General features: G+C 57.4%; 1 protein-coding gene across 3 annotated transcripts in view; it reads right to left on the bottom strand.

The window, feature by feature from the left end:
* Positions 1-3,258: 3,258 nt before the first annotated feature.
* Positions 3,259-11,510, bottom strand: part of LOC111146098 (G protein subunit alpha 12) — a 99,747-nt gene continuing 91,495 nt past the window's right edge. For 2 of the 3 annotated variants that reach the window (XM_022501480.1, XM_022501483.1), the window contains exons 3-4: positions 7,856-7,906; positions 3,260-6,546 (exon numbers count right to left, since the gene is read on the bottom strand). In XM_022501480.1, the coding sequence (XP_022357188.1) occupies positions 5,977-6,546; positions 7,856-7,906 (621 nt within the window). In that variant the 3' untranslated portion in view covers positions 3,260-5,976. Of the gene's footprint in view, positions 6,547-7,855; positions 7,907-11,510 lie in introns of all 3 variants that reach the window. The other variant, XM_022501481.1, reaches the window with a different exon arrangement.

Raw genomic sequence — 11,510 nt, 5'->3', positions numbered from 1 at the left:
TCGTCCATGCTTATGAATGTCCCACAGCCAGGGGGACATTTGCCGGGTCGTGGGTGTCTTAGTTCCAGGATTCCCGAGGAGCCTTGGACATGCGGAGTAAACCCTACGCAGTTCAGATTTTCTGGAGCGCTTCTGAATTATGTTTTTATTCTTAAACTTAATAAATGCTGTCAATGCACGTGAAGAAAAAGCCCAGTGTGGGGGACGTACTGGAAGCCCAGCTGCAAATGAGAGAATTCACCCTCTGAACCGAGCAGGCGCTCCTTCCTGCGGGGATGCAGGGTGCCCGCCCACCCGCCGGGCTTGCAGGTGCACAGGGCGTGGGGGCGAGGGGGAGGGGCTGGGAATCCTACTTGTCACACTGGCTCACTCCCTTTCCCGTGTTTCCGGGGGCAACCAAGGTGGGGCTGGTGTTTCTCTTTATGCTAACACTACCGAGGCATTTTCCTGCCTCGGGGTCGGGGCTCCACACTGCCGCTCCGCTGCTTGCTCCTGCCGGGGGAGGGGGGCACCGAGAGGATGAGCGGCAGGCTGGAACGGGGAGGGCCTAGATCCGAGGCCATGAGCACCCACTCGCCATCCCCTCCTGTGGCCACATGCCCACGAGACCCAGCGGGAGGCCTCGGCTTCTGCAATGGCGTCGGCCCCACGAACCATGCACTCCAGGATCCACGGTCACCTGTGTTTTTCCATCCTAGAGTTGTCACCTGCTGGAGCCGCGGGGCAGCGGGAGCTGGTGTTTGGCCAAACGCTGGGAAAGCAGACAATTTAAAGCAAATTGTAGTACATTTATCAAAACCCCATACACAGAATGCGGTACAGCCCCCGCTGTGGCCATACAGTGCATCTCTACCCTTCAGGTAGGTACGCTCACCTGGCACATGGCGTTCACGAGCGCAGGCCTCCAGGTGGCACTGTGGGCAGGCTCGGCTCTGCGTGATCTTCCAGGACGGTGCCCGTGGCGGAGTGGGCAGCCGCTCCTCCCAGTTTCCCTCAGTGAAGCCCGCGGATGGGCTCTGAGCTGGGTTTCCACAGGAACACCGATGCCGCCACACCGGCCCTGCCCTTCGTGGGGTCCTCTGGGCGCTCAGCCCTGGGAGTGCTCAGGGTGGGCACGGAATGCTGCATCGGGTCAGAGGATAACCTGCCAAATTCAGTTGGTTTGAATGGAGTTAAGAAAAAGAATATTTGGAAGAGGTCCAAAGGTGATCCTTTGAGATTCTGGAATAGAAAGATCTGTTTTAAATTGCTTCGTAAGCAGGCGAGTCTAGCAAGAGCTCAACTCCAAACAGGACAAATGGTGGGGGAACGGCCAAAGTTGTGGCCCCGCCCGCCACCCGCAGACCACAGCCCGAGCTCTGCCTACGCGTCGGCAGGGGGTCTGAAAGGTGCCCGGGCTCGCCCAGACCGCCTGGCCGACTCGCAGGGCAGGTCCCCAGTCCCTCAGAGGACGGACAGCTTTGTTGCCGACAGCTGGGAGGGACCGGCGTCTGGGGGGGGCAGCAGGGTGGACAGTGGGGGGCGGGCCCCCAGTGTCACCTCAAGCTGCGGAGGCCGTTCCTGGAGGACTAGGGGCATGTGGGCACCGCTGGGCGCAGGCACTCCCCCAAGTGCTCCCAGCCCGTCAGTGGCAGGACAGATGGTCTCTGGCCCCGGCTTTAGGGCAGAGACCGTGGGTCATGAAGCGGGGCCTCCCAGCCTCCCGGCTCTGTCTTCCTCCTGGGTGGCCACTCTGACGGCCTCTGGCGCAGCTGACCCAGAGCTGGGGGAAGGGGCCGTCCAGCTCTTTTCCGCCCTGTGGCAGACGTCAGGGCAGCCTTACCAGACTAAGTGTGGTCCACGCAGGCCCTCAGGCAAGGGCTGTTCCCACAGGGAAACTGGACCGCGGCTACGGTTGGCTGGGACTCTGTTCACTTGGGGGAAATACATCAGCTTTTAAAAACACAAAATAAACTGAACTCACGGTTAATAAAAAGGCCTTGAAGTGACAGGCCGGGAACAAGGGCCCCTTGCTGTGACAGAACGGGAGCCGCTGGAGAAGGGCCATCCTCCCCGCGGCATGGCGGGTCTGGCTCGTAGGCGCGCTGGCCCAGGCCCTGCTCCATTCCACACCCTGCCCCATGCTCCGGCGCAAAGCGGCCCATCATATGCCTGTAAGCACTGTGATGTGACACGTGCCAGCTGGTGAACCGTCTTCACGAACCAAGCGAGCTCCTTTCCTCGGGGGACCTGACACCTTTCTTATCAGCGCCCAGCAGGGCCTCATGAACGACACTAGAGCCCAATGTCCCCACACGGGGCTCTCAGCCCCCTGAGCTGCAGCACCCCCAACCTCCCAACCAGGACTGGCGGCCCTGATGCCAAGTCAGCGACACACAGAACCACAGGCACCAGCTCCCTCAATTTCCAGGGACTATTCCAGAACAAGGCCCCTAAGGCACATCAGACATACCTTACAGATAAGACAGGACCAAAAGATTAGAGACTGCCCAACATTGGGAAAGGCTCGGCCAGAACTCGCTCTCCAGAGAAAACCCACCACTGCTTTCTTGAGGCGGGCTGCTGGTCCCAGCGAGGGGCAGAGCTGGTGGCCTTGAGTTAGGTCATGAAGCAGAATTCTCACTGAGCTAAGCACAGAATCCTGCCTGGGAGAAACCCTCCAGGACCTCAATCTGCTTGGACCATGTTCCTACCAGATGGGCCCGGTCTGGGTGGCTCAGCCTGGGGCCTCTGTAAAGCTCGTCGGGGGATCTGACTGCGGCGCCCGCGTGAACCACTGTCCTGTCCGGCGTTGACACGTGTTGAAACTGGGACCCGAGAGCTCAGCCCATAACCCACAGCCCTGGGGTAACACAGAGCACGTAGTATGCTCATTGCCGGCACTTTTCTTGGGTGGGGGGGGTCTCTACCCTTCCCACATATACATGTACATCGCGGGGCTCCCCTAAGCCATGGCCGCTGGACAGCACCCGCAGGCCCCTTTCTGGAAAAGACCGCAGTGTGATGGAGAACCTAGGGGGGTCAGGACAGCAGACTCCCTAACTGCCCCTCCCTCTGTCGCCCTCTAGTCGCAGAACTTGGGCTGCGCCAAGTGTCTGTCCGCAGATCCCTCTCCTCAAGCTCTCAGACCTCAGAACTGCATGTACGGCCTCCCTCCCTCACCGCATGCGAGGGCCGCGCATGTGTGCACACACACGCACACAACTGTCTCTGTGTACAAGACACTTTTATTAGCTCTGAAGCGGTGTTTCAGGTGGTGTCCACACAGCATGCTCTCGGAAATAAAAGCCGATTATCGGATAGTAAACCTTCAAGTACGGTTTGGATTGGCATTGCTGGGCTCTGAATTTAGGGGACTGGAAATCTGACATGATGATTCGGTCTGAATGCGGAGGATAGAGCTTAACGGACACCCAGAGCAAAGGTGGTTGTCACCACGCTGGACCCTCCAGCCAAGGCTCGCGGGAGTGAGGTGGGAGCCACGCGTCGGCCGTGTGGGCTGCATGCATCCCGGGGGCGCATTCACCCCACAAGTCTCACTGAGTCCATGTCCGCCTGTCCCCAGGATGCCCAAGTGAGGTGGTCCTAATAATCTTGGAGAGTATTTTTGGATCTTGGAAATAAAAGAATCTGACTTATTTTTCTTTTATCCAAGAAGTAAAAAAGAAGAATACGGATGCTGGAGATCACTGTACATTACCAGGCTGAACGGAAAGTCTCAGACCATTTCTCTATAAATAGAAAAATATTTCCAGGAAAAGCCTACATGTGTCGTTCTATGTAAACAGTAGAACTAAGAAGAAAGATCTTATTTTGAGGAAGTTTATTGTTACATTTTTGCAATAATAGATGAGGCACGACTATCTCCCGCTTCTCCAACAACTCAATAAAAAAGACAATAATCAAGGATAACAGTGAAGTTAAAATAAAAAAAAATACAAAAGCCAAAGGTTTTGGAGACAAAAACAACTACAGTCTATGTGTGGGAAAGCTGTGAATGGTTTTAGCCGAGCCTTGCAAATAGTTTCCTTCCCCAATTCCAACGAACCCCAGAACTTCGAGCTGGGGCCTTCAGAGACTGCCCCCCCAAATGCCCAGGGACCCAGGGCGCAGTGCCCGCCCCGCTCTCCACACAGCTCAGCACACGGCCCCAGCCCTTCCTGCTTGTGAGTGTCCACTGTGGGCTCAAGGGGCCAGAGCATGGCGCACACGGCCGGTGGGGCAGCGTGGCCAGCGGCAGCTGGTGAGGCCCCGACGGAGACTTGCAAGGAGGGCGCACCACGCTGGGGACCAGGCTGGAAGGACCCCAGACCTCCCTGAGGGAGCCTGCCGAGAGTGCTCCTTTTCCTTTAAGCCACAGTCATCGGCACGGTGCCTGGGTCATATCCGTCAGTCTATGAAGCAGAACAGGAACAGCACTGTTCTTTCCCAGCCAAGGGAACCATAATGCCAACATCCACGGACACAAAGCCTTGAGCACCGAAAGAGAAAGGCTCTCACGTTGTTTCCTCATTAAGAACACTGGTAACAAGGATGACTCCAGAGAACGTTGTGCTCCCTCTCCCTGACCCCAGATGGGTCAGCATCTGCCCCAAGATGAGCGTTTCCCTTGCTTGCTGGAAAGAAGCCAGGAGGGAGATGCGACAGGGACACGGGACCGGGAAGAGGGCGCCCAGGGATGGGGGCCTCACAGCTGTTACTCGGCCACAGTAACGGGCCAGTGCCGGTTAGCGGAAGCAGTCCCAGCAGAGAGGACAGACCAGTGCCGGTTAGCGGAAGCTGTCCCGCACAGAGGACAGACCGTCCTGGGAGAGGGACGCATGGCGGGACCAGCACGGGATGCAGTGTCCTGAAGCCAGGGAGAGACCCGCACAGAGCTCAGGGGCCAAGTGCACAGAGGAGGACATGTGTCCGCCTGTGCCCACACTCACGGGCTTGGGCAGCTTCTCCCGGACGAGAGCTATGTCCGGTGGTGTTTGCTGGTGTTTGCTGGTGATGTGTGTACGCGGATAGAACAGAGACCTTGGTAAGGATCAAGACCTCAGCACAGCTGAGAGTGGGGACTGGCGGTCCGAAGGCATCGGGGTGGCGCAGTCTGCAGAAGCTCGAAGAGTCTGGGCTTTCGGAAGGTCAGCTGTAGCACTCACAGAGGTCTGCGAGGAATCCTGCCGGTGTTCAGAAGCCTCAGAGGAAGAGGAAGCGCTCTAGCACCTTCCACAAGGAGGGAAGGCAGATACAGCCCAGTGCTGGTGCCGGAGGGGCGGCGTAAGAACAAACCCCTGCAAGGCCAGGGGGAGGGTGGGCGGGTGCGTGTAACAGGCACGCCCCCCGCCAGCACACTGGCCGTGGGGCATTAAGGCAAGCCCGCGCCCACCCTCTAACGCTGGGGGCCCCTGGCCGCATCTCGGGTGCCTGGACCAGGGTTTCTCAAGGAACCGGCACCAGGTTCTACAAGGCAACGCATGTGCTCTGGGAGGGGCACGGAGACACCTGCTCTCCCGCAAACCACCATCAGGACAAGCACTCGGGCTCATCTGTCTCACGGAAGACTTGCACATTAGAGGGAAAAGCCACCTGCAAGGCTAGCTGTTTGTGTTGCGTTACCGAGTGTGTGCGTGCGGGCACGTGTGCACAGCTGCCGCGCACACACAGTCCTCGATTAAACGGTGTCAAAGAAGGAATACAGTTTCTGTAAAGAGAGAGAAAGCTGTGTTACTAGGTATTATGTGTTAATACCAAAGTGACCCCTTGGATTCTCAGTAGTTTGACTACGCCCCGGGTTCAGTAGCTAACGTCCGAGTGTCCACGTCCCCGGGCCTCGAGTGCGGCGGCGTGGCCCGTGTGGCTGGTGTGGCCAGTGCGGCGGCACTCCTGAGCCCGGCGCCGGCGGCACGAGTCCGAGAAGCGCCCTGCGGGCCCAGGGAGGTGGGACAGCGGCCACCGAGGCTGCTGCGGGTGGCGGAGAGGGGCGTCCTCTCACTGCAGCATGATGTCCTTCAGGTTCTCCTGCAGGATGGTGTCCTTCACAGCGTGGAACACGAAGCGGATGTTCTCCGTGTCTATGGCGGTGGTGAAGTGGTGGAAGAGCGGCCTGCTGCGGTTCCGTCTCTTGCGGTCGAAGCCCTGCACCAGGAAGCGCTGCACGTCCTCCAGCCTGTGCGGGTCGCCCTTGAAGTCTGGGAAGTGCTTCTTGATGCTCACGGTCTTGACCTTCTCCACCAGGAGGTCCATCTTATTGAGGAAGAGGATGATGGAGACGTTGAAGAACAGCTTGTTGTTGACTATGGTCTCGAAGATGTTCATGGACTCCACTAGCCGGTTGGTGCGCCTGTCCTCCATGAGCACCTGGTCGAACTCGCTGGAGGACACCATGAACAGGATCGATGTGATCCCGTCGAAGCACTGGAACCACTTCTGGCGCTGGGACCGCTGGCCGCCCACGTCCACCATCTTAAAAGGGATTTTTTTAATAACGAAGTCATGTTCCACAATGCCCTTGGTGGCTTTCCGTGCCAGCAGAATGTCCTGCTTGCTAGGAAAGTAATTCTGTAAAATATGGGAGAAGGGAGAAGTTGAGCAGAAGAACCTGGGAAAATAAAGATCAAGAGTCCGACAGACTTGGGCAAGAAGCTGAACCAAATGCCAAAAGCCACTCCCATCTGCACCATCAGACGCCGGCCACAGAACAGAAGTGAAGGAGTGAGCGGCTCGTTTTGGGCGCGCAGAGGCCCCCCAGCCCGAGGCAGGTTGCTGGCATCCCCGCTGCCCGGGGTAGCCAGACCCGCACCGCGCTCCTGTCCACAGGAGCCGACCACCGGGTCTGTTTCTGCCCACACCACCTCTTTACTTCCTGACTTCAAGAGCGTGAGCGCTCCCAAGCCTTACTGTGAACCAACCTAATCCAGGTCTGCAAAGCTGGCTGGAGTTAGTTGGCCGTATACGTAATTCGTCATTCTGGGAAGCCTTCTACAACCGTGGCGCTGCCCGGTTAAAACCTTCCGCGAGCACTGTGCAATCATGTGGGCAGCAGACCCGCTAAAATCCAGACAGGGACAAGGCGGCCTCGGGGTCCAGAGATTGTGCGCACGGACACGGGGGACAGAGAGGCCTCCTGGCTAACGCTGTAGGGAGGGGACAGCGATCCGCACGAGAGGCCCCCATGCAGGAATGATCCAGCTACTTCAACACAAACTGGGAGAAAATGACGAGGGGGAAACCTACAGAGTAGAAGACATTTGAGAGATATGACCCAACCGCAAAGGACGGACCTACGAGGGCACGGACTCCAACCGCGCACGGGAACATGCTAACAAGCGCCCCAGGCAGACGCCCGAGCGGACCGGACAGCAGGCGAACCTGGGGCACGCTGCAGTGTCTCAGGAGCAACACCGGCGACAGGGGCAGGGGCCTGGACGGAGCCATTACTGATGGACAATGTGAGGATGCGTGCGCTCCAGGGAGGGGGTACTGGCCCAGGGGCTTGTCCGACGATCTGTGTGTGTGTGTGTGTGTGTGTGTCCGTGTGTGTGTGTGTGTGTGTGTGTGTGTGTGTGTCCCCCATCACAAAATGTTAAAGGAAATCCTCTGTTCACTAACGCATCCCTGTGTCCTCTGTGGTAGAGCGAGAATGGGAGGTGGAAACGCTCACAGAGCGCACGGACATTCCCTCTGCTCTGAACATAGTCGGGAGCTGAGTGAGGGCAAGACGCCACGGCCCCGTCCGCAGTCATCAGACGCGGGGTACCCAGGGATGCTGTGCGCACCTGCATGCCGGGGGCCACTCCAGCTTTCACACATGCGCTTCCTACCCCTGGCTCGTGGCTCTCGGGGCATGGGGGCTGGGGCCTGTACTCACCAGCTGGCCGATCCGGTCCAAGTTATCCAGAAAGTACTTCACCGATTCACCCTGTCATGGAGGAAAAACACGCACGACTCAGTCTTGGTGGAGAACCCTGATGTGGCCACTAGGAGATCACAACGGATCACGTGAGTGTTATTTCGCCTCTATATAATGGGAAGGCAGAGAGACTAAGTGCGTACAGGCATTTTTAAAAAGTAAAAACACAGTCGAAAACATTTTTAAATGCGGTTTCCCTAGGATTCAATTCAGACTGTGTTTTTAAAGCACCTGGGTGAGTCTGGTGACAGGCAGGGTGCCGGCCCCTATGACTGGGCTAATTCTCCCTTTCCAGATGTGCGCACTGGCTGGCACCCCGTGAGCAGTCCTGCATGGACAGAGATGGCCCAGGCCACTGCAGACGTGCTCTCTAGAGAGGGCGAATCTTCCACAACAGAACTGGGACCACACACTTTCCAGGTTCTGGAAACAGGCCTAACATTCCATGACTACTCCCCACGTCTGTACGACCTGATTCATACCCTTGAGCAAGGAGAACCTTCTGGCTGGATTCCTGTGGTGTAACAGTGAACCCACCGCCCCCCTGGATGTCCTCTGCCCTGAACGCAGATACAGACAGACACTGGTCTACAGCCAACATGCACCTTATGATCACCCAGGGCCTGTCTCAGGAAAAGCATTTAGAGGGCGTTCAAACATGGACTGAAGGGAGTGGAACAGGGGAAGGGGTGAGTGCACAGGTGCGGTGATTCTCCCTGCAGAAGTGGAATGTAGATGAGTCCTCACACCTCACACAGAGTCTGCACACGGAGGACACAGCTTCCCACAGGCTCCCTTACGTGGGCCCGGGCACAGGCACACTAGGGATGCCCACGTGCGCTTGCACAGAAGCGGGCAGGGTACAGGCTGACGCTCTAGACTGTCACGGAGGAGACACCATCGGGGAGACATGGGATTATGGCTCAAGTCTGTGACTTTATATAAAATAATAGAGAAAACAGATACAAATGACAGGAGCAGTCAGCCTCCAACAGGCCTAAAGGAAGATAGTAAAGAGGCAGCTTCCTTCGATGGGAGTCAGCCGTCCTGTATTATGACGATAGCCTTTGGAGGATTCGCAAAAGAGCATTTTTAAGAGGGACAGAAACACGCATCACATACACTCTTGGGCACAGAGGAAGATTCACAAATGCAGTTCTCCTCCCAAAGATCGGGGTGTGGTAGGCACAGTCTGCTCTCTGCTCTAGGGACACACAGGCAGGGGAGACGGCCCCCAGAGCTCCAGGATGGAACCCTCAGTTCCCGGCACCCAGCCTCTGCCACTCTGCCAGCCGCACCCTTCGGCGCCTGTCCCCGTCCAGTGCCAGCGTGGGCGTGGGGACAGCCATCTCCGCAGCATGAGGCAGCTGGTCTGCTCATCCCACTGCCTCTCCTGCAGGACAGGACAGCGTGAGGCAGCTGGTCCATGAAGGGGTCGAGACAAACCCATCCGATCCGTGACTTCCCCCAGAACCCGGTCTCTCTCAGCCCCCCGCCTCCTGGCCAGAGACTCTGCAGGTGCAAGGAGAGCGGATGAAGACGCCATTGGTGTCTGTGCACCTGGAGGCCAGCTGGTGGCAGCCCCTCCCAGCCCAGGCCACCCGGGGCCACTCTGAGGTGTGCCATGGTGCCAGGCAAAAACAGGAGGAATGGCCTGGGCCCGACCAGGGCTCGGTGGAGGATGAAGTCACGGCAGTGCCGATGGCCTGGCCAACGTTCTGTCACCATGGCGTGACAACCGTCCTGCGGAAACACCGAGACGTGTGTGCTCACCCTGTGGCACAGGTGTGAAAGGAGAAGTGCTCCTGAGAACGAGCTAAGTATGAAGTACGAGAAAAGCGGGAAAGTTTTAAGTCCCAGTTTGAATGGAAAGATCCCTAGTGAGCTTGAAGTCAGCATCGCCCCGCCTGTGCTCCAATGTTAGCATCCTTTCACTCCTTCAAAGGTACAGGAGTTATCTGGGATTCTCTCCACTGCCTACAGGCGCATGAGGAGGGGACCCCGTCTTGAGCCTGGCTAGGCTCTTCTTGGCGCTACCTCGTGGGTCCACGTGAGAGCTGCTCCAGAGCTGTCTGTCCACGGAGCTCTCTGTCACGGGGGGAGCGGCCAGTGGGGAAGAGGAGGGGAAGCTCGTTCAAACCAGCCCCGCCAGGCTGATTGGGAACTGCGGTTTGGACACTGTGGCTTGCCGTCAGGGACTGGGATGTACGCCATCATGTTCGACACGCAGCCTACGGAATGATCATTCACACGGGTTTCAAGGTTCCCAGAGCATCAGCCCCTTAAAATGTCCAGGTTTAAATTCTGATGGATCTCCAACCCTGGGGGATGGAGTCATGGCTAGTGGCAGGAACGAAACTGCCCCCGTGGGATGAACCACTCAGCGCCCGCTGCAGACGGACTGTGCCCCCCAGCCCCATCAGGTGCTGAAACCTAGCCTCCAGGTCCTGTCATCGAGCAGCGGGGCTCTGCGGGGTAGAGCCCCCATGAACGGGGTCAGTGCCCTTATAAAAGAAACCCAGAGCACTGTCTCATGAGGACACAGCGAGACAACACTGTCCGTGAACCAGGACGGGGCTCTCACCAGACCCTGAGTCTGTGGGCACCTTGACCTTGGGGTTTCCAGCTTCCAGAATATTTCTCACAATCACAGACTAGGTTATATCTGCTAGCAGACCAAACCAATGAAGATGGCACCTTGACAAAAAGAGTATCACATGTGGTGAAAACAGTCTTGGGGTCCCCTCAGTAGTCAATGCAATCGCGTGGTCTGATGAGAAAGAGTACGTGACAAATGGGCTTTTTCTAACCCTACCTGGTCTGAACTTCTTTAACACCATGGGTGCATGGATCAGACAAGACAGAATCTGCTAGCCTATGCACAGAGGCCACCGGGCACATGCTCGATGTCACACTACTTTCCTGACCCAACTCCCAGCAACACGTGCATTTTCATCACCACCAGCTGGATGGGTCTGGGGGTGCTCGTGGTGGAGAAGAGGGCGGATCAAGCAGCAGTGGGACTTTCTGGGGTGCTTGCAATTGTGACACACAGAGGGGCGAACGTGGCCAAAGACAGTGGGCAGGGCATGGACACACCACACCTGTAAAGAGAGTAAGCTTTTTGGCCAGTGGGCTCTCTTCTTCACAATGTCTTCCCTGGAAGCACCCATGACCCACACCTGCCGCGGACTCATCATATGCGGTGGGCTTGCTGCTGCTTTGAAGCTTCTGTCCCCACAACCAGCCCCAGCCCCCTATACACCCATCTGTCGTGTGTTGGTGGTCCCTGCGTTACGAACCAGCCCCGTCAGTGGATGTCAGCAGACCTCGTGCACCTCATCCAGCTAATTCAAGACCTCAAGAGAACAGACTCGACTCTCTCACTGACGCACAAGACCAGGCCATCAAGATCAATATTTTAGGTCGACTGGTCACACCTGTTTTCCAGCTAGAAGTGAGACACGTTCTCCCACACCTTGGTTCAGGTCCTGGTACTTGCTCCCCCAGTGCCGTGGGCTGACAGATGCACAGCGGAGGTGAGGGCGTGAGGAGTACCCGCTGGGTGAGAACCACGCTAAGTGTGAAGGCAGAGACGGGGACATCAAGGGAC

The sequence above is a fragment of the Enhydra lutris genome, unplaced genomic scaffold, assembly GCF_002288905.1.
Source record: "Enhydra lutris kenyoni isolate GAN:26980312 unplaced genomic scaffold, ASM228890v2 scaffoldscaffold13, whole genome shotgun sequence".
NCBI classification, from domain to species: domain Eukaryota; kingdom Metazoa; phylum Chordata; class Mammalia; order Carnivora; family Mustelidae; genus Enhydra; species Enhydra lutris.
This window is presented reverse-complemented; position numbering and strand designations above follow the sequence as displayed.